The following is a 24,863-nucleotide window of genomic DNA, read 5'->3' on the forward strand; positions in this document are numbered from 1 at the left end:
CTTGGCCGCTTTCACATGAGGGCAATCCAGCGATGGGTGGCATCACTCAGACTGGACACCTCGCGTCGCGGCCACCACTGCGTCGCAATCTCTTGTTCAAAGTCACACCTGGGTAGACCGCTCACTAAGCAGCGGCTATCGCAATGGATCGTGGCAGCCATTGCCCTTGCCTATACCACCAAGGGGTTGCAACCCCCAGCTGGTTTACGAGCTCATTCCACTCGTGGAATGTCGGCTTCGTGGGCTTTATTTCAGGGTTTCCCCATTGAAGATGTGTGCTTGGCAGTGTGTTGGGCGAATCCGACAACGTTTGTCAGGTTTTACAGACTTGATGTCACAGCCCAGACCTTGGCGCATTCAGTGTTAGGCACTGAGATGCCTGGTAGCGGGGCGCACTGACTCATTGATGGGGATCGCAAGCCTGTCTGGCAATCCGGGAGTCACAATATCCCATAGTGAGATACCGAACGAATGTTAGAAAGAGAACTAAAGGTTATGACCGTAACCCCGGTTCTCTGATAACATGAGTGAGGTATCTAACCGGACCACCCTCCTTGCCTGTGGCGAGAAGAGGTTGGTTAGCTAGACTGAGGCTCTGACGCTGCGCCGCAGATTATAAGGGAGGAGGAAGTACCTCCTCCACGTCGATTGCGTCAGACGGCCAGCCAAAGACAATTGGCTGGCGTAATGATATATGCCTTCTGGGAAACTCGCGAGGGGGCGTGTCCCATAGTGAGATACCTCACTCATATTATCAGAGAACCGGGGTTACGGTCGTAACCTTTAGTTTCCTGTCGGAAAGTGAAGTTCCAATGTTCTAAAATTCTTTTCTCTTTTGTAGGCATTGAAGAAATTGTCCGTGAGTCTCTATGTGTGCCTGTGAGTTTGATTTCGCCCACATAAAATCTTCCGTATTATATTAATGGTTCTCTATTAATGTTCGATTATAAATGGAGGGTTGATTTGAATAGAAAGTCTCTAATTTTATTTATTCTTAAATATTCCTCTCTAATGAAATATCTTATTGTCTGATTTTGTTTACTCAGAGGACCAAAGAAGAAGTTGGCCATCTTTGTGCTATCATAGTGAAGAAAGTAGTCCAGACTGCTCATTTTTACCTGCTCCCAGTCCTCAGTGAAATTCTGGGTGTTCCTGCCTCATGGAATGACAAGATCAGGGCAACACACAATTTGGTATGTACAGTAAGAATGTCTTGTTTATCCTTTTATTTTCATAAAACACAAGATTTGACTGTTCATTACTACTGTCCAAAATGACACCCTCATGTAGCACTTCCTGACTGCAGATCATGCCCTCCCTGTTGTGAAATAGCACCGGATTCATCGTCATGTTTTAATTTAAGTGAACTATGTGTCACTAGCTCTGTGTTAATATGTGTTGTCAGTTATACATGTGGTCTTTATGGATATGGATTATAATTATATTAGGATAGAGATTCAGGTACAAACTAGTTAAACACCATTTTTAAATGCAGATTTCGGGGGGTTTCATTACTGACAGAGAGGGGTTGGAACATAAATGGAAACACGGACGACTCGGGACGAGACAGCAAGGGAAAATAAGCGACGATTAGTAAAACGGTGAAACTTTTAAAATGCGTCTACAGTTCTCATAAACGTGCCAATGCGTTTAAAATGAAATATCACGATACACAATGCTCAAAGCTGATAGTACAGTACAAGTTGTACACATTCTTAAAGCAAGGTTGGTCTTGTTGGAATGTATTATCCGATAATGATCGTCCTATTTCATTAATTAAATCATGGAAATCATGAAATGTTAGTGTTCCTGCCATGGGCAGATCAGGGCATTGTGACGCATATGAGACATTATTGTTAGATCATTAGCCACGGTGATGCCACGGTTATGTTTCATGTTTTCAAGTGTTTCAAGTCAACTTCAAATTGACTGAGCAATACAGTTCATCGAGCTATCTGCTTCGTATTTTAAAGGTTTATTTCATTTTTCGGACTCTGGTAATCCCAATCTCACAATGTCGGAAGGAAACGAGGTAGGCCTAATAGTTTAATTTCAAAACCATTAGACTTGTTAGTGTTTTAGGGATGGCTTTTTTACTGTTTCTCTCGAAATGCGGTTGACCAAACACACCCCAGGTGTATAGTTGGTCAAGAAAATGTATGCATGAATGAATACAAAAGAAAATATGGAATTAAAATGTCATAAGATCAGACATGTGTAATATGCCTAGTTGCCATGACAGCAGAAGTTACTAATTGATGACATGCTGTATAGCAGTTTAGCATACAGGCATGTTGTCAAGACATCTTTAATTGTTAGTTGTCATGACAACCAGTTGTCATAGCAACACAATGACAGGATGTATATGTCAATGTTGCCTGGGTGTTTCTAGGGTCTTTGTATAGTACTTAAGCTGGTTGCTATGGTCATTGCAAGGGTGTCACTATAATAGTTGTGGTTACTATGGTAGTTACCTGGGTGCTGCATTGGTAGTCAAGGTGGTTGCTAGGGTGTTGGTATGGTAGTCAAGGTTTTTGCTATGGTGGTTGCTAAGTTGCCATGATGGCAGTGGTTCCTAGGGTGTGGCTAGGTAAATTAAGGTTGCTATGGTCATTTAAGTGGTTGCTAGGGCATTGCTAGGGGAGACATGGTGGTTGCTACGGTGCCGAGTGCCAGTAAAGAGAGAAAGAAGGATAGAAAGAGAGGGAGTGAAAAGTTTGGCTATTTATGTTTACTAGTGCAGTGCCCTTAGGAATCATGCATTCTGTAGTGTTAGCAGACAAAAGAGGGAGTGAAAAATGTATGTTGGAAAAACAAACAGACAGAAAGCAGTGATATGACTGGCATTTTATTCCTAAATCCTGAAGGGGCTGACTGATGAGAATGAACTGATGATTACAACTAACTATGTGTTTTCTCTAAGTCAAAGAAAAAATCTTGTGAGGAATCAAGAGCTGAAGGTAGTTCTACAACAAGGACCAAAAGGTTTGATGCAGGTTAGTCTACTGTATGCCAAATTCCATAAAAAGTATGTCAATAAAAGTAGCCAAAACCAGTTTTCATACCTAAAATAACGTTTCATATCTAACAGTCGATACAAGTTCCTCGGTGCCATAAGACCTACTGCTAAAATGGTCAACATGACCTACCACACACGCTAATAATACATGTGCTTTCTCAGATCTGGATCATATGAACCTCTCCCCCATGATACGCCACCTTGTGGAGAACATGACAGAAGAGTAAGAGACAAGAAAATTCAGTGTTTCCTGTCGGATAGTAAAGTTCCAATGTTCTAAAATTATTTTCTCTTTTGCAGGCATTGGAGAATTGTCTCTGAGGCTCTATGTGTGCCTGTGAGTTTGATTTCGCCACATAAAATCTTCCGTATATTACTGTTCCATTATATATGGAGGGTTGATTTACATATACATTCTCTAATATTCTTTATTCTTTAATATTCCTCTCTGATGAAATACCTTATTGTCTGATTTTGTTTACTCAGAGGACCAAAGAAGAAGTTGGCCATCTTTGTGCTATCATAGTGAAGAAAGTAGTCCAGACTGCTCATTTTTACCTGCTCCCAGTCCTCAGTGAAATTCTGGGTGTTCCTGTTTCATCCGTATGTGGAATGACAGGATCAGGGCAACACACATTTTGGTATGTACAGTAGTAACTGGAATGTCTTGTTTATCCTTTTATTTTCATAAAACACAAGATTTGACTGTTCATTACTACTGTCAAAAATGCCACCCTCATGTAGCACTTCCTGACTTCAGATCATGCCCTCCCTGTTGTGAAATAGCACCGGATTCATCGTCATGTTTTAATTTAAGTGAACTATGTGTAACTAGCTCTGTGTTAATGTGTTGTCAGTTATACATGTGGTCTTTATGCCTTGGAATAGGGTAAGCACCTCAGAGGCCAAGAGACCTGAAGGGTCATCTCTACGCCAAGGATCTCAGGGGATAACAAATGAAATATTCTTGGCAGCACCCAAGAAAGAAGTCGACAAGGTTTCACGAGAATCTGTCAGCATAGTCAGTGGTTTGGGTCCAGTTGTGCCTGCCTTACCAGAGCGATATTCTTCCATCTCTGAAAAGATTGTGGATTTGACAGCCTTGGGCACAATTAAGGACTATGACTCTGGTCCTTCTACAGCACCCATGATGACTGAACACGCTAAAGCCTCCATCCACTTGCTCAACCAGTTTACTGACACTGAATTTCAACAAAGGGCATCAAAGCAAGTGAGTGAGGTTTTGTTCAAAACTTTTGAGAATGATTCCCCAGTTGAGGAATTTGCTGAAGATGACGAGGAGTCAAACGCCAAAGCAGAAAGTCAAACAGACCTCTGTCAGTTTCATGATTTCTTTCCATCGGGTCCCCTGTCAGAGTCTCTTGCAGTTGATCTAGTTGGTGATATTATTGAATCCCTGAAGGACAGAATGTCAAGCCAAGAGGTTCATTCAACATCATTTGATGTTGTTGGATGTGTTATTGAGGGGATGAAAGATCTTTTGGAGAAAACACAAGCCCTAAGAACTGTTGTTTCAATGAAAAGGATCTACAGATCAACATCTCAAAGAATGTTCAATGCCATTGAGAACATGGTGGGGAAATTGTTTTCCAAATCTTTTCACTCTGACAGTAAAGAGAAAATGACAGTGGCTTCAGCCATTAATGTCACTAGTCAAGTAATTTTGTCCATGCAGAGTGTACTTCCGGATCTCAAGACGGCAGAAAATCTAGAGCAGGTAGAGCTGATTGATAAGATGCTTGCTGCTATGTTGAATGAAGTGCAAATGATTAACATTGAAACAGAAACAGACAGGTCACAAAGCCCTGGATTGCCATTGCCATTGGACTCCTCAGTATCATTTCACTCAGAAATAGATGACCAAAGCAAACCCTCCGGTACCTCTGTTCCCTCAGAAGTGTTTGTCGAAAGGATTTCCCCTCTTCTGACGCATACTTTTGTTGACATGGACACTGCTTCACTGTCATCTGGATGTGCAAATGAAATCATCGGTAGTGTGTTAGACACCATTTTAGAATTGGAAAAACGTGTACCCATCACTGGAAGTCTGGAAAGATTGATCACTGAAACACAAATAGGTCAATATTCCTGTGATATTGCAGATCAAGTACATAAGACACTAAAAGGCTATCATGGTCTGCAGACCATTTCCGTGCCAGTTGGAAAGAGTCTTTCAGATTCTATTCTGTGCAAACTACCACCTAGAGCTGAGGGAAAGAATGAAATTCCTTCAGGGTTCATTTACAATTATGTAGAGGAGGCTGTGAAGCGACTACTCCTTTCATGTTTGTTCCCCTCAGCATCTTCTGACAATCAAGAACATTTACAGCACAATCTAGAGACCTCAAAATCATCACCTGAGGTGTTTGGAAATACAGTGAACTTATTCACCCAGGTGATGACCAACGAAGTCATGGTGGAAATCAACATGGAAATCATGAAGGAAAATTATGCTTCTGACTTGAAGGAATTAGTCAAGGAGAATCAGAAACTCTTAGACAAACAGGCAGAGGTCACTAACGATAAATCATCCACCACTGACTCAAACAATCTGCTGCCTTGTACTTTTGACAAACATAAAGATTTGATGCCAAATAGACAGTGTAAAGGAGTCAACAGTTCATCTCACCTACGTCTGTTAGAGTCCAACAAGAATGATTATGCCACCTTGGTCTCCATGCTGGTCATTCGACTCCTGAAGAAAGTCAATCGCTTCCACCAGGACATTGGCACCCAACTGGATGGACTTCCAGATAATGTGCTGGATATGTCCAGAGACTTGATTCGGAAGATTCTGTCTGAGCTCGATACAGCTTTTGGCATGACAGGCGATGAAATCTATCCTCAAGACGTACATTTTAACCAGATCTACAGAAATGTTTACAAGGATCTTATTCTTCAGTTTGGGTCTAAAGATGTCCTCCGTTCTGCCTTTGAATCACAAGATGAATCTTTTGAATCATCACTGGTAGAAACGCTAGCAAAAGAAATCATAAAGACTTGTAGCCAAACCAGCATAGCAGCTTCTACACACCTCCCTTCAATTCAAGCTGCAGTTGGACAAGACCAAGGAAAGGAAAAGACCAGGAAAAAAATGTTTCCAGCTTGGTTGAAGATGCCAACAATGAAATTCAAGGTGGAGTATCAAGCATGCATCATGTAGCTCATGGAGTTTTGAACTGTCATACAGCCATACTGTCTATACACTACAAGATGTACTGTGCCCAGTTGTAGGGTATATCTTTTAGTTACTATATAACTATGTGTTCTTCAGAAACCAAAGAGAGGGTCACAGAGTCAGAGCCAGCCCTCTCCTGTTGCAAACACTAGTAAGTTCATGGTGATATTTGAAGCAACACTTCAACTAGATGTAACTATGTTCACGATTTGACCTGCTATAAATGAACCAGTTTGGATGAGGAGGATATATAAATCATTCCATATTTTCTCACAGAGCTCAGTGAGACGCTGGCTGAGGTCACCAAGGCTCCTGTATCTGCTGGCCCACTGGAGATGCCACAGGAGGAAGAGACCGTAGGGTGCTGGTTCTTCAGGATGCCAAAATTCAAGTTCTCCTTCAAGGTGGAGATCAGTTTCTATACGAGATGTTATTGTAATTTTAGACATTATGTGTACTAATGCTGATCACAGAGGCTACTGAGTGAGGAACAAATTGGTGTAACCTGATCCGTGAGTATGCAATTTAGATATTTCTTCATTCATTAAAATTTGAATTTGAAATGATTAATCTCTCTCTTGCTTAATCAGAACATACGGAAAGGTGCTAAAATTGGGCATTGTGAGGATAAGTCCTTTGAAGAGAACATCAACGTCTCAGGTAAGTGAAACTGAGTGTCTGAACACATAAAGATACATCCATTCACTGTAACATTGAGTATTCACTAAGTAAACATACTTGGAAAGTGTTTTTTTCTTCTTCACCATCTCTTTTTCAGCCTGTGCAACATCTTTTGAGACTCGGCTCAATGAGGCTACTGTTGAACTGACTGCTTCTTAGAGCCAAGCTAAACTGGAAGAGACTGCATCTAGGCTGACCAACACATCTACTCCAGAGATGGGACTGTGCCACCTAGCTTTTTAAGTCACCAACACAGCTCAATGATCCGTTGGATCATCGGATCCTCTAAAAACTCTTCGGTCCTTTCAACTTCATTTTTTTGAACCCCAATCTGGCTATTTAAATTAAATTTATAATTGCATGAATATTGGGGTGACTTTGCCATTTGTTGGGTTATGTGAGGATGACTAGGCTACATACAGTGGTGCTTGAAAGTTTGTGAATCTGTTAGAGGTTCTTGAAAGTTCTTGAACAACAGCTTTTAATTCATTTGAATCTCATATTAAATCATATGAATTTAACTGTGCTTAATTGTAGGATATGTCACAAGCTTGAAGTTGAAAGGTTACCCAAGTGCATTGTGTTCTGTTGAGAAGTTGCAGATATACAGTACAATCATCATTAAACTATCATCATGTGCTTTTAATGTTTAACAGCAGCGTTAACCGTGACACCACATTCAAAGTCAGGAAAACGTCGTTGTAGCTAAGTGAAAAAAAGTAGAGGTCCTGGTTATAGCCAATCAAATAAATGGTGTTTTCAGTTCCTGCCTGGTAACTAATCTTAGACGAATTCTAGAATATTGATTGGTTGTCAACCCATCGTTTTTTCAGTCAACCCATCGTCTACCCACATCTGTGATGAGGCATGAACACCAGCACCGGTGACAGAAACGAAGAAGCGCAGACAGTGTTTTTTCCAGCCGGTATTCATTTCTTAGACACCAGTCCATGTGACCTTCGCAAGACCTGTTGTGACTGCAGGGTGTTCCGGCATATATTTAATAAAGCCAACGACAGCAATATGGCATTAAATAATACATGGATATAAAACGTGTCTGATCAGGTGAGTGGAGTGTGTGCTAAACAAATCTAGAGTTTGCAGGGTAAAGAAACGCTGGCTAACGTTAGCATAATGTTTAGTGATTTGACAGACAGCTCGATAACCTTAAAGTGAAATTACAGATTATATTAGATTCCGCTTTATTGTCCTTGTGTTGCGTACAGGTACAAAACAAATTAACTGCAGTTAGCATTTAACTGGAACAGCAAAAGTTAGTGCTACTAGTACTAACAGAGGTGCAGGTATGGGATGTACTACACCACAAACAATGCTAACGTTATGTCTTACAATATTATCTTATGGTTTTCCTCCCTAGTTTATGTTAGCGAGTAGAGTCAGTGTGTTTATGATTCGTGCCCTAATTTTTTCCTGATGTGTTGGTGTCTTGTCTACCTGTAATAATCGGCATGTAAATCAATCAAATCAAATATAATATCATTATAAAAAAAGATTATAATTAGTATTATTGGTTGTATACAGAGGTGTAGTAGACGGAGTTGGAGAGTAGGGAGTGCCAAATGAAGGTTGCATGTACAGTATAAATAACACATGTACAGTTGGTCATATCAACAGTATGCACAAACAACAGTTGACTGAACAGCATGAGCGGTTTAGCAGCAGTTCCTGAAAAAATATGAGTAGTATAAATTGCCGTTTAAGTTAAGGGCACGCCATGGTGTCAGAGGTAATGCATCCCTGTCATTGATGGGATAAGTTACTATGTTTTCCATGTTGTAGGCTATGTGTATGGTCTGTCACAGAAGCTTACATCTCACCACTGTCTGATCTCACTGTTTATTTCTCCAAGATGTCTGCAGAACGCAGTCCATAGACATGCAGTCGTCGCATCGGGATTACACACGACTGGGGTTCACCAAACGTCAAACAGGACCTCGGTAGTTCGTGTACAAGAAATAAATAAATATGAGAGACAGTATCCAGTCTTGCTCGTCCGTCCTGACGGCTCCACCATCAACATCAGGTACAAGGAGCCAAAAAGAATACTACTATGAGTAAGAAGTCATTTGGGATAATTCATTTCAGGGGTTAGTCACACACACACTCACACACACACACAATACAATGTCAAAAAGGGGTTTACCTAGAAAATGGGTGTGGTATTTGTTTGGTGTCAGATGAGGAGGTCATGTTTTAATTGGCTGGCTAGGTCAGCCAATGAAGCAAAGATGGGTGGTGTTTAATGTTGGTTTAAATTGTCTTGGCGGGTTGTTTAAGGGCAGATGTAATATCCGGTATGCATCTCTTTACTGTAGGCCTAACTTACTTACAGTAAATCCATTTTGAACAATGCGTCCTTTGTCTGACTTCTGATTGTGAATTAGTTTAATACTTAATAATTGGCCACAAAAACAGTATCCAGTCTTCCACCATCAACATTAGATACAAGGAGCCAAAAAGAATACTACTGGTACATAAGCCTACCTAACGTTGCTGATCTCATACCTGGATGGCATACAGATACCTGAAGCAACTACATGTGCATTTTATTGCATAAAATACTTAAAACGTGGTAGCCTTATTTTTACATTTTGATTTAAAAAACACCATCTATGTATTTGAAATGTGTGCATGATCATATTCCATTTTTAATTAAGTGTATTGAAATGTATGCATAAAGAAACTAAGCATCAACACACATAGGCACACAGTGTCATTTTATTTCAACTGGCCCATCAGATTAACAACATAACATACCATTGCATAACATTGCATACCTGACTCCTCTCAGGCTGAGCGAGTTCCTCACTGAAATGACTGGATATGTTTATAATAACAGCCTTACATGATATGTATGTCTTTTCAGATGCCGGTGGACATCAGTACTCTGTCTGAAGAGGATAGGAAAGCCAGGTTAAAGAAGAGGGATCCAAAGAAGGCTGTCGTAAAGAAAGAGAAATACTTTGAAGACGTTAAAAGAAGACTTTAAAATTGATGATTACAGCCAGTTCTGGAAGAAAAGGTGATCAGCCTGTTTGAGTGTTCTTGTTTCATTCCTGTATACACACAATATGGTATTGTAATTATTGTCAGGTCATTATAAATAAACATTTTCCACAACTATACAACCGTAACAAGGACCTTTTCTTTAGCTGAAAGTTTCAATAAAAATTACACATGAGGCGGTGTGCTGTAACAAACAGGTCATGTGCTAGTTGGTAGACATGAAGCTGTTATTAATCATTAGACATGTAAGATGGTTCCAGGGAATCTGGAGTAGCTTCCCTGGCTTAGAGAACTAAGAACAGAGTTGTGACGGTCTGTGATTGACACTTGGAAATGGAGTGTTCCTGGTTTATGCATAACCTATGAGGTGCATTCCTCATGTTCTGATAACAGTAAATTAATGATTAGTCTCTGTCTGTGCCTCAGACACAGCTCACACTTCCTTATTGTTGAATGGCAATGACAACCCGGCCAGTAATGGGCACTACGGTTGGTTCGTACGCCGACAGGAATGGCAAAGTTTCTCTGGAGGCTGCTGACATTGCAGTGGTGGTGGTGTATTTCGTCTTCGTCCTAGGTGTGGGAATATGGGTAAGTCAGAAGGAAGAGAGAAGTCATACTTTCCTTCTTGTGTAGACGGTGAATCCAAAGAGTTAAAGGAAACACTAACGAGTGACTAAGTTGAATCTTCCTTATGTTGCTAAAGTGGAGGTATTTGTGGAATGCACACACACACAGTATCCTCCTCTGCTTGCTTTATCATAGTCCTCATTCAGAGCCAACCGGGGAACAGTAGGGGGCTACTTTTTGGCTGGAAGATCCATGACATGGTGGCCTGTAAGTACCCAGTTCTAATTCTACAGGTGGACTTTTTTCCTGATGATTCAATCATCAGGGTGTACCGATTGGAATGGTGTTTCTTTAGTCCTCATCATTCAGTAGCTTTTATGCAGAGCTCTGTTTTAGAACATCCCAATACGCTTAAAACCACATACACAAGAACCCTGAAAATGTTTAAAAAATATATAAATATGTAGACAGATTTATGCTGTAATCAATGGAGGTGTTTCCTTGGTCCCTCGTCATCCTGATCTTACATTTAGCATTTTACAAGGATGTATACACATTTACACTGATGGCACACTGCACATCAGGAGCAATTAGGGGTTCAGTGTCTCGCTCAAGAACACTTTGACAGAGAATCGAACCAGCAACCTCCTGATTACTAAACGACTTCTCTACCTCCTGTACTACTGTCGCCCCACTCTTCTGTCCTCCCAGATCGGCGCCTCTCTGATGTCCAGCAATGTTGGCAGCGGTCTGTTCATTGGGCTGGCGGGGTCGGGGGCCGCAGGAGGCATTGCAGTCGGGGGCTTTGAGTGGAATGTAGGTCATGCTCTTAAGAGTAATACAACGCAGTTACCACGACTCTGGTATTTCAGCTATCTGACATGGGTTGGTGAGATGTGATTCAGTGGTTGTGGTGAGATGTGGCTGTGGTGAGAAGTGCATGGGTTTGTGAGATGTGGCTGTGGCGAGAAGTGCATGGGTTTGTGAGATGTGGCTGTGGTGAGAAGTGAGATGTGGTTGTGGTGAGAAGTGCATGGGTTTGTGAGATGTGGCTGTGGTGAGAAGTGCATGGGTTTGTGAGATGTGGCTGTGGCGAGAAGTGCATGGGTTTGTGAGATGTGGCTGTGGTGAGAAGTGTGATGTGGTTGTGGTGAGAAGTGCATGGGTTGGTGAGATGCGATTCAGTGGCTGTGGTGAGAAGTGCATATTTTTTGGCACACTTTCAGGCGTCCTGGGTCCTGGTTGCCCTGGGCTGGATCTTCGTGCCGGTGTACATCGCCGCCGGTGTGGTCACCATGCCGGAGTACCTGAGGAAGAGGTTTGGCGGCCAGCGTATCCGAATCTACATGAGTGTACTCTCACTTATCCTCTACATACTCACCAAAATATCAGTAAGGCCTCAGGAAGCACTCTGTGCCTGGTTAGCTTTTTGTCTGGTCTGACCTCTTAAAACATGTCATAAAATATCAGATGTCCCCTTGCAAGCAAATATATATATATGTGTGTGACAAGTGATGTAAAAATATTGCAAGCAAATATAAGACTGGCAAATGTTATTAACACCAGCTCAACACCAACTGAACATCTACTCTATATAATGCACAACACACCAGCCATGTACTGTACAGTTAGGGCAATTCTTATCATTTTAATAATTCAATTCAATTTTATTTATATATTGCCAAAGCAATAAAATTACCTAAAGGTGTTTTACAGAGCCCAGGGCCTGGACCCCTGTACACCCTAATAGCTGTGGTTCTACTGAATAAGCTGCCTTTTTGAACTGAATTGATTTCTGTGTTCTGTGTGTGTGCAGACAGATATCTTCTCTGGTGCTTTGTTCATCCGGGTTTCCCTGGGTTGGGATCTCTACCTCTCCACTGTTGTGCTCATTGCTGTGACAGCAGTCTATACTATAGCAGGTAGTAATGCTTTTAATCAATGGGGGAAAAAGGTAGGACTCTATGCACATACAAACGCAAGATAGGTACAGATGCAAGACATAAACAAATAGCAAATAGAGATGTAAAGTATCTGTACACTAAAGCTTTTGATTTGTTGTGAATGCTTGTGGAAGCTGTTCTCTGTTTCGTAAACTGTACATGGCTAAATACCCGAGGACAGGTATGCGGTCACCTGCTGACTCTGCATACCTGTTCCTTATCCTTCAGAAGTTTGCACAAAATGACAGTCAATGATCATGAGGCACGTTTAGACAGGGCACAGATTTCCATGTCTGTTTATTTAAAGTTTGATAACTATTTAAGCTAATAATTTGTCCTGTGTGAGTGACACTTATCCCCTGATGTCTTGTGGTGCAGGTGGATTGACGGCAGTTATTTATACCGATGCATTGCAGACAGTCGTCATGGTAATTGGAGCATTTGTTCTCATGTTTATAGGTATATATTTTATTCTCTGTCTTTCAACCACACCAACTCAATTGTTATTGTTTTGTATCGTTTGATTTACTACAACTTTGAGTTATTGATTGCTTATAATACTAGAACTGATTGATTCATTTCCGTTTTATACTTCTGAAAGCATGGTCGTACTGTACTGCTCTCCCTGACAGCGTTTGATAAGGTGGGATGGTATGAAGGCCTAATGGATCAATATGAGAAGGCCGTGCCCAACATCACTGTGCCCAACACCACGTGCCACCTGCCGCGGACCGACGCCTTCCACATGTTCAGGGACCCGCTGACCGGAGACCTGCCCTGGCCCGGCCTGGTGTTTGGGCTCACTGTGCTGGCCACCTGGGCGTGGTGTACCGACCAGGTCACTTACAGGCTAATATCCACGCTAATGCTACTACTAACACACACTGTGAATGTAGGGTCAAAGGTCACTAACAGGCTAATATCCACGCTAATGCTACTACTAACACATACTGTGAATGTAGGGTCAAAGGTCACTAACAGGCTAATATCCACGCTAATGCTACTACTAACACACACTGTGAGTGTAGGGTCAAAGGTCACTAACAGGCTAATATCCACGCTAATGCTACTACTAACACACACTGTGAATGTAGGGTCAAAGGTCACTAACAGGCTAATATCCACGCTAATGCTACTACTAACACACACACTGTGAATGTAGGGTCAAAGGTCACTAACAGGCTAATATCCACGCTAATGCTACTGCTAACACATACTGTGAATGTAGGGTCAAAGATCACTAACAGGCTAAAATCCACGCTAATGCTACTACTAACACACATAGATATCTTAGCAGTGGCGGTCCGTCAGGGCCTTCAAGGCCTTCTCTGCTGGCCTAAACATCATCAGAAAATAAATGTAATAAAATAAATTTAATTTTAATATTTTCTTTTCATAAATATGTATTAAATGATTCCCCATAGTCCATTATCTTCATTTCATGCTTCCAGCGTTGTTCATTTATGTTAGAGCTTTCATCCAATCATATTTCCGCTATCATGTGTTGCCACGCTCCTTGAAATCTTCCCAGAGAACAGAAATCTTCCCTGAGGCCTTCAGAATTCACATTGAAGGCCCGTGTACATCTGATTGGCTATCACAACTTGCTGTTTCAGTTCATTTAAGTTGAATGAACTGAAACAGACAGTTGTGACAACCAATCAGATTTCGAGTTGGCGACACTGGGCCTTCTAGAAGGCCCGGAAGATTTCTTTCCTCGTGTTGAACGTGACACGTAAACGTCCTTTGATTGGATACTGAGGCAGACCGGTGCAGTGCTTCAGTGCTCAGTTTAGCTGGCTAAAACGACGTACATCGGTTTCAATGCTTATTCTTCTAGTTGTTTCAATTGGTAAGACTAAATATAATTACATTAACCAACTCAAATAAATTAGTTTACACAAACTTGATAATTCCAGTTTTTGATACAATTACAACGCCATTTTCAAGACGGAACTTTCAAGAAAAACTGGATATCGTGAGGATGGGAAGTTTAATGAAACTGCTTTGCAGGTGGGACAATGCGATGTTACTTGTTAAACTTGTTAAACCTCACATTGAGTCACATAGGCTACTTTTGGTGGACTTAATAAAACTTTGTAGACTAATCCCTGAAAATCGCCTTTTATTTTTAAGTTGTGACAGTAATATCCAAGCGATCATATAACTTAGAGTTTAATACTCTTAATGTATTGTTAATACGGGTGTATTGATTTGAAATGCTCCGGAAATATTAATAAAGTCTGTTGTACTCGACTATGTTAAGGTGATGCAATGCTCACTTATACTGCCTTTCTGTATAAAATATACTGGTTCGAGAGCCATGGCGTCATAATGATGGTATTAGGAGGTGGATTCACTCAGTTTAACATCGTGTAGGACATCGCTGAAGGCCTAGTCGTGAAATGCACGGACCGCCACTGTATCTTAGATAAAGGCTAGATGGTTTATGGCGGACTCTTGAAAGTCTGCACAGGAGGCCATTTTGAGGACAGTATGCTTCCGGTAGGGATCAGTGGTACGTTAGGTCAAGGGGGTGCAACGGCGGTCTCTTGAACGTCTGCACAGGAGGCCATTTTGAGGACAGTATGCTTCCGGTAGGGATCAGTGGTACGTTAGGTAACGTCAGTGATCTTCACAATCGTTTACACTCTTATCTCGCGGAAATTTTGACGGATTTACAAATGACTTGATTTACAATCGTCATTACCTTGGTAATAATTCTGGATGCTTGAACATGTTGAAATGTGCAGCTTAATTGTGTATCACGGCTATTGTGTATCAGTCATTTTATATCAATTGGAGAGTAATTGTTCTTTCTTTTCAATATAACTTAAGTTGCACATAATAAAACTGAAGTTGCACATGATTTCCAATCGGGTTGGTTTGTTAAACATCTTACATTATGATTTCGACAGGAAATTGCTGACTTTATTGCCAATGAAGATGCCAGAATTTTGTGCAACCTGCTCTATTGAACACTCCCTTGAAACGAGACCTGTCAGAGACCTGTCAATGTTATTTTCATATGAAAACCCATGTTTATAGTTCTTCATAAGTATGTAGTGACATAAGAAATATCTTACGTTTATAACAAACCAACCCGTTTGAAAATCGGTTGAAAATTGAGCAAGTTGTGGTTATTTAAAAAGTACCACTACCAAGGGGAGTGAGCTATACTGTCCTCAAAATGGCCGAAATGTGCGGACATTCGACTCCGTCGGCCAGAAACGCAGGCAGGATATCTAGCCTTTATTATAGATATCTATGCGTTAGGTAACGTCAGTGATCTTCACAATCGTTTACACTCTTATCTCGCGAACATTTTTGACGGATTCACAAATGACTTGATTTACAATCGTCATTACCTTGGTAATATGTTGAAATGTCCAGCTTAATTGTGTATCACGGCTATTGTGTATCAGTCATTTGACATCAATTGGCGAGTAATTGTTCTTTCTTTTCAATATAACTTAAGTTGCACATAATAAAACTGAAGTTGCACATGATTTCCAATCGGGTTGGTTTGTTAAACATCTTACATTATGATTTCGACAGGAAATTGCTGCCAGAATTTTGTGCAACCTGCTCTATTGAACACTCCCTTGAAACGAGACCTGTCAGAGACCTGTCAATGTTATTTTCATATGAAAACCCATGTTTATAATTCTTCATAAGTATGTAGTGCCATAAGAAATATCTTACGTTTATAACAATCCAACCCGGTCGAAAATCGGTTGAAAATTGAGCAAGTTCTGGTTACTTAAAAAGTACCACTACCAACACAATGTTAAGGGGGAGTGAGCTATACTGTCCTCAAAATGGCCGAAATGTGCGGACATTCGGCTCCGTCGGCCAGAAACGCAAGCAGGATATCTAGCCTTTATTATAGATATCTATGCTAACACACACACTGTGAATGTAGGGTCAAAGGTCACTAACAGGCTAATATCCACGCTAATGCTACTACTAACACATACTGTGAATGTAGGGTCAAAAGGTCACTAACAGGCTAAAATCCACGCTAATGCTACTACTAACACATACTGTGAATGTAGGGTCAAAGGTCACTAACAGGCTAAAATCCACGCTAATGCTACTACTAACACATACTGTGAATGTAGGGTCAAAATTACTTTTACATCAGAAAAGAGAACAACGAATGTTGAGATATGCGGTGTAATTAAAGCAACACTGTGCAACAATTTGCCACCATTTGAGGTATGTCTTTGTAGGCAACTGGTTTTGGTATCATCTTCAAATTAATTTTGTTGATTAATGGTCATGTGAAAGAGTGGTAAGCGCATTTCGTTCCCACACGGCAACCAGGATATGCACAATGTAGTTCTGTGTTGTGTTACCCCATACTGCTGCTTTAAGGAAAAAGCTTGACCGAAGCCAACCTAGGATATTCCACCTTAGATATTGATGTGGCATCTTAATTACGATATAGATTAATTAAACTGAATGAAAATATTGGTAAATATACAGTATGTATGCAGTGTCAGGGAGTTATTCGTCAGGGAGTTAGGAAGTTAAATTTCAGTATAGTTGTATTTTTATCAGTCTGACAAATTCACATGTCTTATACTGTCCCCGCAAACAGGGAACGTCCCCAGGACGTTAACAGGACATTCGCAAGGTCCCCAATCGTCCCCAATTGGTCCCCGCAACAACGTTCGCTAGAGGACGGTACCAGAACGTTTTTGACGTTCGTAGCAAGTCTACCTTTGGTCCTTCTGTGACGTTCGCATGAGTCTTTAATCGGACTTTTAGGGAACATTATAATTTGGTCTCTCAGCACACGTCCCCAGGGCGTCCTTCAAAAACGTCCCCGTTACCTTTACCTGTGGTCTTCATGTGTGACGTTCGCATGAGCCTTAAAACGGACTTTTAGGGAACCTTATAATTTGGTCTGTCAGCACACGTCCCCAGGACTTCCATTAAAAACGTCCCCGTAACCTTTACCTGCAGGTCCTCTGCGTGATGTTCGCATGAGCCTTAAAACGGACTTTTAGGGATTGTTCTTATTTGGTCTCTCAGCATACGTCTCCAGGACGTCCTTCAAAAACATCCCCGTTACCTTTACCTGTGGTCCACTGCGGGACGTTCGCATGAGCCTTAAAACTGACTTTTAGGGAACGTTCTTATTTGGTCTCTCAGCATACGTCTCCAGGACGTCCTTCAAAAACGTCCCTGTTACCTTTACCTGTGGTCCACTGCGGGACGTTCGCATGAGCCTTAAAACAGACTTTTAGGGAACGTTCTTTTTGTGGTCTCTCAGCATACGTCTCCAGGACGTCCTTCAAAAACGCCCCCGTTACCTTTACCTGTGGTCCTCTGCGGGACATTTGCGCCCCCTTGACGTCCTCTGATGGTCCTCTCTGAGCCAGAGGTTCCGCTAGAGAAAAATGTTTTTAATTTGCCCGACATTGTAATGATAAGCAGGCCAAATATCTAACCTTCTGCTTCTAAATTAGCCTATTGAAGAAAACTACGGCCTGCGTAGCTTAAATAATAACATAATCAGATAGTTTAGAATGCAACATGTTTATTTTCCTAAGTTTACAATGGGAAACAAAAACATTAATGTCTGATGCGCGTCAATAAGTGGCCTTTAATCGCAACCTGCTGTGGCGTTTAAATGAGCGCCGCAACATGGTCATTGCTCTGTTCAATGAGAGCAGAGATTCTTAAATTATTCGACACTCTTGTGAATCCTTTGCGTCGCCTTTTCGCAGTGCTAACAGAACATTTTACTGTGACTATCAATTACCTCGCACCTTAGCCAAGAGAACTTGTCACTCTATAACGACATAAACGCCCGACATTTCGGCTTTTTCTCTGGTGATGCTGTTCGAACATCTAGGGCTTCAGGTATTCAGTGTTTGGAAAGTTCACTTTCTACACGAACTAGCTCAGTTAATTGTTCCTAATACAAAATTTTTAACTAAGTTCACAGCTCCAATTTTCAATATGCTGCGAGTGCGAGCTATAATTTTTCCAAATCTCTGTCTGCAATAGCCTACCGCTCTCGGCTCCTATCGGCGCGCACACGCACGGGCATAGATTAGACAGTATAATAAAATTGGATCCTTCTCGTTTGCCCTTTATTTAAAATGCAGCATGCGTGTTTCTAACGGCAGATTAGCCTGTTCCTTTAAAACATAATAAGGGCAGTGCACGTTTGCTTTATAGGCCTAAATATTAGGATTGTTGTCAAATCCAGATTGTGTTTGCGAGACGGGATTTTTAAGAAATTCCAATCAGACAATTTGACCGGTGAGCTCGTTCTGTTGCAGCATCTTTGAAGGCCTGTGGAAAGCTCAATGTTAAAGCTAGACACTTGATAGACCTTCCTATGTATGCATTGTATTGGAATCATGCAGACATTACATTTATAGCACAGATCAGTAGAGAAGCATTCATATTTATTTTATTTATTCATATCATTCTTAGTTTGGCTAGTTATTCTGCCTCCCTGCCCGCACGTCCGTGACGTGCCATGGATGTTAATTAAAAAAGGAATCATTAAAGAAAACCCTCAATCCGTAGTGACTGAGATCGCTACAATATGCTTTTCCTCAAACCATAGGAAAAAAATGACTAAGTTTCTTGGCTGTCTCACACTGTGCTAAACGTGTTAAAGTGACACAATAGTAATCATACAGTGTTAGTACAGTAGGTAGTGAAGTCGTTTAGTAATAGGAAGGTCTACGGTTCAAGTCCCATGCCTGCAATCAAGTTTGTAAGCGTGTGCGTCTGTGTGTGTGTCTATGCATATCATATGAAATGTGTAATATAAATGAACTTGAACTTGTGTGTGAGTGCGCCCTGTAAGCAAAACGACGGCTCCGCCATCTATTATTATTTTATTTTCTTCATTTAGCTCAGCAACCACAATGCCCTCGGGAGGTGCTTGCAACGTCCTGCATAACGTCCCCAGGACCTATAGAAAACGTTTCCCAGTTGTCACCGCAACTTCCTCGGGACGGTCTTGGAACGTCGTGCAAAACGTCCTTGAGTTGTCAAGGGAACCATACACATTTACGTTTTTAGAACGTTCAGAGAGACCATTACAGGACGTCGAGGGGACGTAATTTTGCTTACAGGGGTATCATTGCTTTCATTCAAAGTAAGACTGAGACATTTTAAACTCTCTTGTTCGCAGGTTATAGTTCAGAGGTCACTGGCAGCCAAGAATATGTCCCATGCAAAAGGGGGGTCTGTTTTGGCAGGGTACCTCAAGGTGCTGCCCATGTTCTTCATCGTCATGCCAGGCATGATCAGCAGGGCACTCTTCCCAGGTAAAGCATACAGATACACCGCCTGAAAAGCATGTTAAAGATGGACTTTTCAGATTTATGGACACGTTCGTGATTTCATGCATGTTTGATTTTTCATTTTTTTGCCCCCCTCTGTGTTGTTGTCCTGTTGTTGTTGTTGTGTTTAGATGAAGTGGGTTGTGTTGACCCTGTGGAATGTCAACGCATCTGTGAGACTAGTGTGGGGTGTTCCAACATCGCCTATCCTAAATTAGTGGTGGAACTCATGCCAGCAGGTGAGACTGTTCTATTGATTAGACAACCTTGTTTTAAATATGAAAACACGCTTTAAATACGAAAACATGCTTTAAATATGAACACGTGCTTTAAATATGTACACGTGCTTTAAATATGAAAACACGCTTTAAATATGAACACATGCTTTAAATATGAAAACATGCTTTAAATATGAACACATGCTTTAAGTATGAACACATGCTTTAAATATGAAAACATGCTTTAAATATGAACATATGCTTTAAGTATGAACACATGCTTTAAATATGAAAACATGTTTTAAATATGAAAACATGCTTTAAATATGAACACATGCTTTAAATATGAAAACATGCTTTAAATATGTACACGTGTTTTAAATATGAAAACATGCTTTAAATATGAACACATGCTTTAAGTATGTACACGTGCTTTAAATATGAACACGTACTTTAAATATGAACACATGCTTTAAGTATGAACACATGCTTTGAATATGAACACGTGCTTTAAATATGAACACATGCTTTAAATATGAAAACATGCTTTAAATATGTACACGTGCTTTAAATATGTACACATGCTTTAAATATGAACAGGTGCTTTATATATGAAAACATGCTTTAAGTATGAATACATGCTTTAAATATGAACACGTGCTTTATATATGAAATCATGCTTTAGTATGAACACGTGCTTTAAATATGTACACTTGTTTTAAATATGAACACGCGCTTTAAATATGAACACTTGCTTTAAATATGAAAACATGCTTCAAATATGAACACGTGAAGTCTGTATCGAGAAACAGAGAGAAAGACAGAGTACGTTTTCTTTTGTAAGGATAATTCCTTTATGATGCCTACATCAACTTTATCAGAGGCTGTGATGTGACCAGTCAACATTTAGGTTCATTAAAATACAATCATACAGGCTAACCTCACATTACACAAGTTAGACTTCACATTCAATTCTAACATAGGATCTTATACTTCAAAGGCCTTTGAGAAGATTAGAAAAAGGTTATGGTTGGCGATGGTTCATCCGCTGGGCATTATCTGAGGTAGCTGCTAACAACGTGACATTCATGAGGTTGCACTACACTTGCCTGCTTGTTTGTGTGTGTGTTGTCTGTGAGTAGGTTTGTCATGGTGGTTGTGGGTTTTGCTCAGTCTGTTCCTCTGCCCTCCAGGCCTGCGAGGTCTGATGATCGCCGTCATGATGGCTGCTCTCATGTCCTCCCTCACGTCCATCTTCAACAGCAGCAGCACGCTCTTCACCATGGACATCTGGCAGCGTGTGCGCCCACACGCCTCCGAGGGGGAGCTCATGGTGGTGGGCAGGTAGACAGGAAGTCAACGCCACACTCCACAGTGATTGTATAGACCAAGTCACATGATAGGGAGAGCACCCACTGATAGGTGGAGCATAGTTGATGTCCGTTCCTGAGGTTGACTGGGTATTAAACGTGAAGTCCGCGGGTCTGACGAAAGGTTGTTGACATTTAAGCTCAATAGTGTCGCACAGGCGCGGCTATGTACAAACACAGCAGTTTTTTGAGCGCACACACAGAATGGACAGCTGGAGGACTGAAAAGAGCAATTTTCTGAATTTGACAAAAAGTGAATTGGATAAGAATCACGGATTTCCCCTTTCCACACATGTCCTGTCTTGTGGCATCTCGTATTGCTTGATCAGCTCGTAGTCCCATGGCTCGTAGTCATAGGCAACCTCAGCACACCACTCACCACACTGAATATGAAGAGGAACAGAGAAGCTGTTGCTTACCTTCCGCTAATCACTGCCCCATCACAACTGAGGCAGAAATGCAGTGAAATTTAAAATCAAAGTCAGTAAAACTCAACTGCCTTTGCCTCCCTTTGGACTACAGCTCCTGTCAGTTGTGGCTATCAAATGAAATATAATGTAGACATTAAACCTACTGTAATATGAATAATCTAATATACTATAACATGTTTGTAATAGTATTATCATTGCATCATAAGGCTTTCATCAAGAGACAATCCTGTCGTTGCTGTTGTCTCTCAGGGTGTTCATCCTGCTGATGGTGGCCCTGAGTATTGTGTGGATTCCCATCATCCAGACTGCCAACAGCGGGCAGCTCTTTGACTACGTGCAGGCCATCACCAGCTACCTAGCGCCCCCCATCACTGCTCTCTTCGTCCTGGCCATCTTCTGGAAGCGTGTCAATGAGCAGGTGGCGCCTCTCTGCATGGGTTACACAGGGCAGCTTTTGACAGAAAGATGTCTGGGGATGTCTGTTAACTCATTAGATTGACTTACCAGATGTCTGGTTATTTCTGTGGCTTAGTAGGTCCTTACTTTTTGAGCAGGGAGTAGTTTTTAAAAGGAATTATCACAGTAAATTAGGGTTTAACCATTTTTTAACAATGTGCTATTGACCAGGAGTGAACTCATTCTAGCTATTTCTCATTGTGTGTGTATGTGTGTGTGTATTATTGGTCCTCCAGGGAGCCTTCTGGGGCCTCATGGTGGGCCTGGTTGTGGGGACCGTGAGAATGGTAATGGAGTTTGTGTACAGCACTCCCTCTTGTGGCCAGGAGGACACACGGCCGGCGTTGCTAAAGGATGTGCACTACCTGTACTTCGCTCTCATCCTACTTGGGGTCACCACTCTTATCATCACAGTGGTCAGCCTCTGCACCCCACCCATCGAGGACAAGCACGTGAGGACCTCATACACACACAGACACATACACAGACACAGACACATATGCACACACAGACACAGACACACAGACATAGACAGATCATGGTAAACGGGATGTTCTCAAGTACTTTTATTAACACACAGACTTTGTGATATTTTATCTGGTAATCTTAACAGGGTGTTTCTTTTCAGGAAGGAAAGTTGCAAGAGAGCTTTACTCTTCTTGTCTTGGGACTCTTGAGATTCTTAGAATGACCTTTCACCCCTGCAGCTTGTACGGCTGACATGGTGGACGAGGCACAGCAAGGAGCCGCGCGTGGAGCTACAGGACCCCTGGGCAACCCTGCCTGAGGAGGCCAAAGAGAAGCCTGACTCTCTGGACACCCGGGACTCTCCTGAGCTGAAGGAGGAGCAGGCCGCCGCATCGTGCTGGAAAAGAGCGGCCATGTGGCTGTGTGGTCTGTCTGGACGTGCCGAGGCCCGGCTCAGTGCGGAGGAGCAGCAGGCTCTGGAGAGGAAGCTGACCAACATAGAGGAGATTCCTATGTGGCGCAATGTCTGCAACATCAATGCACTTATTCTTCTCACTATCAATGTCTTTCTGTGGGGCTTCTTTGCCTGACCATAATTGTCTAAATATATTGAAGACAAAATATAACTTTGTACAAATATATTTTATAATTTGAGTTATTCCTAAAAATTCACAAATGTCACGATAAAAATTATGTATCATTATTTAAAGATTTAAGTGTAATTTGCATGCATACTATCCACAACGAGGATAGGAGTAGTTGCTTGAAAGTGTATATCCAAACCCATCTCTACAATATGAGGAAAAAAATCATCTCATTTAAACAAATAAAACATTTGGTTTAAGTATTTTGCTTATAGTAAAGGACATATTTGCTTACAGAAAAGGACATATTCCTGCTGTTCTTACTCTTTAGTAGTTGTCTACTTATCGTTAATTCAGTATGTTTTACACCTATTACATGACAGAGCATGTACGATCTATATTTTTGTCACAGCAAATGTGAAGGATTGAAGGAAAACTGCATATTTGTGAAAATACCAAAGTGAAATTTTTCATTTTTCACAAATTAAAACAGCAATGAATATATGGGCCATTCTACCGAATTCGTGTAATATGCAGTCCCTCAACAATAAAAACTATTTACAAAACAATTAGGTATTTAGGCATAGATATTTAATTAGAAAATGTTATGGTCTATATAAACCCAATGCATTTCATGAGATAGTGATAAGCTAAATATATACAAAATCATCATTTATAGGGTACTTTCTATTGGGAAGTAGCTGTCCCCAACCCTGACATCTAAATTTCAATGCTTTTAAATAACACTTTTCAATTTTTTTAGATTTTTTTCAATGATTTAATTTCAAATATCTTTATGATTGGGTTGAAACAGAACTTGGAATATTTAGATTTATTGTGGGTTTAATCTTTAAATCAATTTTCTATACTCAAAAAATCATGTCCCTAGTTTTCATGTCACTACCGAAACACAAGAGTTTTAGTCCATTGGCTGAGCCTGTGTTTTAGCCACGACTCTGCATTTTTGACCATGCAGTTACACTGCATCTCTGACCCTCATGGTTGAATGGTAAGTAGCTAAATCCCATAGTTTTTATATAAATGTGTTCCAAAGTCTGAAAATCGACGTGTAACCTTAAGAATTGTCACTACCGAAACGCATGTTTTCTTCAATTAAGTAAACCTTTTGGGGTTTCATGGAAAATCTTATGTTTGTATGTGTGTTCACCTCTTCAAAGATGTGTTTGCATGCCGTGTGCTTGTTAGAATTCTTTATTTATGCTTAAAGTTAGCTAGAATTGTCACTACCGAAACAGTCACTACCGAAACATATGGTAGTGACCTGATGATTTCAGTAGTGACAAAATGAAATGGTAAGTAGTTCAATCCCATAATTTTTAAATAAATGTGTTGTGTGGACTAAAGGGCGGCCCAGAGCACCTTTTGGAAGATTTTGGGAGAGAAATGAACATCCATCCAACAGTGCAGTCACTACCGAAACACTGGATGTCACTACCGAAACAGTGCAGCACTACCGAAACACAGGATGTTTTGTAAAAAATTAAGTATATTGAGTAATCAACTAAAATGTTATGATACTGATTGGATTAATGTATGTTCAATTTCATCAATTAA

The 24,863-nt window shown here is 40.9% G+C and overlaps 1 protein-coding gene and 1 pseudogene across 2 annotated transcripts; both read left to right on the top strand.

Annotated features, from left to right (window-relative positions):
• The first annotated feature begins 7,759 nt into the window (after positions 1–7,759).
• On the top strand, positions 7,760–9,946 carry LOC308362100 (large ribosomal subunit protein mL55-like; annotated as a pseudogene). Its single transcript has 4 exons — positions 7,760–7,824; positions 7,883–7,964; positions 8,770–8,971; positions 9,787–9,946. The product of its transcript is annotated as a large ribosomal subunit protein mL55-like (transcript).
• A 496-nt stretch (positions 9,947–10,442) lies between these two features.
• On the top strand, positions 10,443–23,294 carry LOC308362970 (sodium/glucose cotransporter 4-like; the record flags this gene model as incomplete). The annotated part of the gene is made up of 13 exons (XM_080835707.1): positions 10,443–10,517; positions 10,692–10,763; positions 11,208–11,312; positions 11,723–11,887; positions 12,313–12,418; positions 12,818–12,898; positions 13,072–13,277; positions 19,611–19,746; positions 19,893–20,000; positions 21,173–21,323; positions 22,030–22,198; positions 22,473–22,688; positions 22,944–23,294. Exons 2-13 carry the CDS (start codon positions 10,749–10,751, stop codon positions 23,292–23,294), a joined length of 1,809 nt encoding a protein of 602 aa, XP_080691833.1. The 5' UTR covers positions 10,443–10,517; positions 10,692–10,748.
• Between the last annotated feature and the right edge of the window lie 1,569 nt (positions 23,295–24,863).

This window comes from Sprattus sprattus (genome assembly GCF_963457725.1).
Source record: "Sprattus sprattus genome assembly, chromosome: 3".
Taxonomy (NCBI): domain Eukaryota; kingdom Metazoa; phylum Chordata; class Actinopteri; order Clupeiformes; family Clupeidae; genus Sprattus; species Sprattus sprattus.